Source organism: Otolemur garnettii, unplaced genomic scaffold (assembly GCF_000181295.1).
Source record: "Otolemur garnettii isolate 467f Iridium unplaced genomic scaffold, OtoGar3 scaffold00116, whole genome shotgun sequence".
Lineage (NCBI taxonomy): Eukaryota > Metazoa > Chordata > Mammalia > Primates > Galagidae > Otolemur > Otolemur garnettii.
The window spans coordinates 4,281,259-4,285,304 of record NW_003852511.1 but is presented as its reverse complement, the minus strand read 5'-3'; the positions used below and the strand labels follow the sequence as shown (position 1 = coordinate 4,285,304).

Sequence of the window (4,046 nt, the reverse complement as noted above, 5' to 3'; positions counted from 1 at the left end):
TTTTTTTTTGAGACAAAGTCTCACTGTCACCCTGGGTAGAGTGCCCCGGTGTCAGACTACCTCATAGCAACCTCAAATTCCTAGGCTCAAGAGATCCTCTTGATTGAGCCTCCTGAATAGCTGGAACTACAGTGACCTGTTACCACACCTGGCTTGCTTTTTAACTCTATAAAAATTTTTATTTTTTTTGAGACAAGAGTCTCACTCTGTTGTCCTGGGTAGAATACCATGGTGTCACAGCTCACAGCAACCTCAAATTCTTAGGTACAAGCAATCCTCATCTCAGCCTCCCCAGTAGCTGGCACCTGCCATAATGCCTGGCCAGTTTTTCTATTTTTAGTGCAGATGGAGTTTCACTCTTGCTCAGACTGGTCTCAAACTCGTGAGCTCAAGCAATTTACCCACCTTGGCCTCCCAGAGCGCTGGGAAAGTGGCCAGGTGGCAACTTTCTTTTCCAAAAGTAGTCATGCTGCAAATGTTCTTCTGGAGGAACAAAGGACAGTGACTGCTCAATGGTACACAGTGGCATGCCTACCAAAAGTTTTCAGGAAGTTTCAAGAATAGCAGCCAAGGACAAGACTGAGGGGGACAATCTTGTATAATTGACAACGTGTCCACTCACACAGCCAACATCACCATTCAGTTCCTGGAGTGCATAGAAGTTAAACTTATGACTCATCCACCATACAGTCCTGACATGATTATTTCCTGGTGCCTAGAATAAAAAAATCACACGTGCAGAAGGTTCTCTGGCCCTGAAGAAGCTGTTTAAACTTATAAAAGTGAGCTTACAGCAAATGAAGAAAATTTGTGGAAAGGAGTTGGGCGCGGTGGCTCACACCTGTAATCCTAGCACTTGGGAGTCCAAGGGGGGTGGAATGCCTGAGCTCACAGGTTTGAGACCAGCCTGAGTCAGAGTGAGACCTCATCTCTAAAAATGGCTGGGCATTGTGGTGGGTACCAATAGTAGCCCAAGCCCCAGCTACTTGGGAGGCTGAGGCAAGAGAACTATGTGAGCCCAAGAGGTTGCTGTGAACTATGATGCCAGAGCACTCTACCAAGGGTGACAAAGTGAGACTCTGTCTCCAAACAAACAAACAAACAAACAAACAAATGGGTTTACAAGAATGCAAAATGCATAGAATGTTGTGGCCAACATTTTGAGAAAAATGCAGTAATCAAAATGATTTCACATGTCTTGATTTTTGTGTATCTCAAAACTTTCACAGTGTCTCTCCTACTTGCTAACATTTGAATGACCACTACGATATGAAAACTAGAAAACTGTAATTGGACTGTTACCTGGTAACTGAAGTAAGTATTTATAGGGTTCTAGAAGAATTCTTTGGACTGTTTCTTGAGTCTTCTCCATTGTTTTCAAATTTCAAAGTTGATCTGTCAAAAAGAAGAAACAAAAAGTACCTTAAGAACTTAATTATCTTTGAGTGTCAAACTGCAGAAGAATTTGTACCTCATGGTGTATTTGAAAAGGCAGACTTATATTCTGGTTTAAAAAGAAAATTCTACAGGTGTGAAGGCTGAACACATTACTGTGTATGCTGAGTGAAAGAAGCCAGTCACGAAAGATCCCATATTGTATTATTCCATTTATATGAAATGTTCAGAATAGGCCAATCTGTAGAGACAGAAAGTAGATTAGTGGTTGCCAGCATGGAGGAAGGGGGGGGGGTGACTGTTATTGAGTACAGGGTTTCCTTCTGATAGATCAAAATGTTATTAAATTGTGGCAATGTTTGCACAACCTTGTAAAGATACTAAGAACCACTGAACTGTACAACTTAAATGGGTGATAATTAAATTATATCTCATTTTTTCTTTATCTTTTCTAGACAGTCGTGTTTTGTTGCCCTCAGTAGAGTGTTGTACCATCACAGCTCACAGCAACTTCAAACTCTTGGGCTCAAGCGAGTCTCCTGCCTCAGCCTCCCAAGTAGCTGGGACTACAGGCGCCCGCCACAACGCCTGGCCATTTTTTGATTGCAGCCATCATTGTTGTTTGGCGGGCCCGGGCTGGGGATTCAAACCCGCCAGGTTAGGTGTATGTGGCTGGGGCCTTAGCCGCTTGAGCCACAGGTGCCGAGCCAGTCACTTGGTTTTTAAGTCGTCTTCTTAGTTACATAACTTATATTAAGCCACTCCTTTTTTAAGAGAAATGGGACTTACTCTGTCACCCAGGCTAAAGCGCAGTCGTGGGATCATAGCTCACTGTATCCTTGAACTCCTAAGCTCAAGTGATCCTTCTGCCTCAACCTTCCAGGTAAATGGGACTATAAGTATGTCCACGTTCCATGGAGCACTACTTTTACCAACCATAAGAGGCTTAATTTGTTAATAAAAAACAAATGTCAAAACAAATGCAGAGAATTAAAAAGATACTTTTATATTTTACGATTTAAATTAGTAAATATATTCTTTTTTCTATGAGCATTAAGATGAGTATGTTTTATATATTTAAGATTTAAAGGGATTCACCCTTCTTGGTATTTTCTTTACAATTAATCTATTTCAGAGATTTTTTCTTTTCTATTTTTAGTAGAGATGGGGGTCTTGCTCTTGCTTAGGCTGGTCTCAAACTCGTGAACTCAAGCAAGCCACCTGCCTCGGCCTCCCAGAGTGCTATGATTACAGGCATGAGCCACCGCACCTGGCTTATTTCAGAGATTCTGACTTAAGACATGAATTAACTTGAATGCAATTACAGTATTTTATTAAAAATATTTCTCTGTAATACCTTATTATTCTGAATTTTGCATTTATTTGATTATTTCCTAGAGTATCAGTTGTGGCAATACTAGGGTCTTCCTTTACTGCCGAATCTCTACTGTCTCTTTGTAAATTTGTTTTTATTTTATTTGTTCTCATACTAGGACTCTTCTTTATGGAATTGCTCCTGCATTTTTGGCACATTTTACGTTTACAACTTTTGTCCTTTGTGTGTGTGTGTGTGTGTGTGAGATAGGATCTCGCTCTGTTACCCAGGTTGTGGTTGCACAACCATAGCTCACTGCAGTCTTGAACTCTTGGGCTCACAGAATCCTCCCACCTCAGCCTCCAGAGCAGGTGGAACTACCAGCATGTGCTACCACACTTGACTATTTTTTTCCATTTTTTAATTTTAATTTTTTTTTTTTTTTAATTAAGACAGAGTCTCACTTTGTCATTCTGGGTAGAGTGCCGTGGCGTCAGCTCACAGCAACCTCAAACTCCTGGGCTCAAGCGATTCTGTTGCCTCAGCCTCCCTAGCAGCTGGGACTATAGGCGCCCACCACAGTGCCTGGCTTATTTTGTTTGTTTGTTTAGCTTGTCCAGGCCGGGTTCAAACCCAGGAGCCGCAGAACATGTGCACTGAGCCACAGGCACCCTCTTTTCCATTTTTTTAGAGAAGGAGTCTCCCTATATTGTCTCTGACTTCTGGCTTCAAGCAATCATCCCACCTGAGCTTCCCAAGTTGCTGGTTATTACAGGCGTGAGTCACTGCACCCAGTTCTTTAGTTCTCTTTCTTATGCTTCTTGAGATTATGACTTGCTCTAGGATCATGAGTCTTATCCTAACCAATTTTGTGCCTTCACTATAGATACAACAACCCAAGGGTAAAATAATATGGTATCTAAAGGCAGTTCATGATTAGTATTGTTCAAAGAGTTGTGCCCTATTAAATTTTTTACCTGGAAGTTACCTTAGAAAGTTCTCTCTCAGCATGCTAGAAGAAAACAAAGCTAAAGAATGTATCTGCCTGAGTGAGGGTCACATTTTTTTATCTTTTTGAGACACCACTGAAGGCAGTGGTGTCATTACAGCTCACTAAATCCTCAAACTGCTGGATCCTGCTGCCTCAGCCTCCCAAGAAGCTGCAGCTGCTGATGTGCACCATCACAACCCACTTTCTATTTTTTGTAAACATAAGATCTTGATGTGTTGCTCAGGCTAGTCTCAAAATCCTGGGCTCGAGTATGCCGGGTCTTCCAAAGCGCTGGAATTATAGGCATAAGCCACTGTGCCCAGCTGGCCACTTTCTAGGAATAAA

At 41.8% G+C, this 4,046-nt stretch overlaps 1 protein-coding gene across 1 annotated transcript in view; it reads right to left on the bottom strand.

Annotated features, from left to right (window-relative positions):
- The window catches only part of GGPS1 (geranylgeranyl diphosphate synthase 1), a 24,817-nt gene that overhangs the window by 15,604 nt on the left and 5,167 nt on the right, over positions 1-4,046 (bottom strand). The window contains exon 2 of the mRNA XM_003797441.2: positions 1,303-1,395. Coding sequence (XP_003797489.1) covers positions 1,303-1,372 — 70 coding nt within the window. The 5' untranslated portion in view covers positions 1,373-1,395. The remainder of the gene's footprint in view (positions 1-1,302; positions 1,396-4,046) is intronic.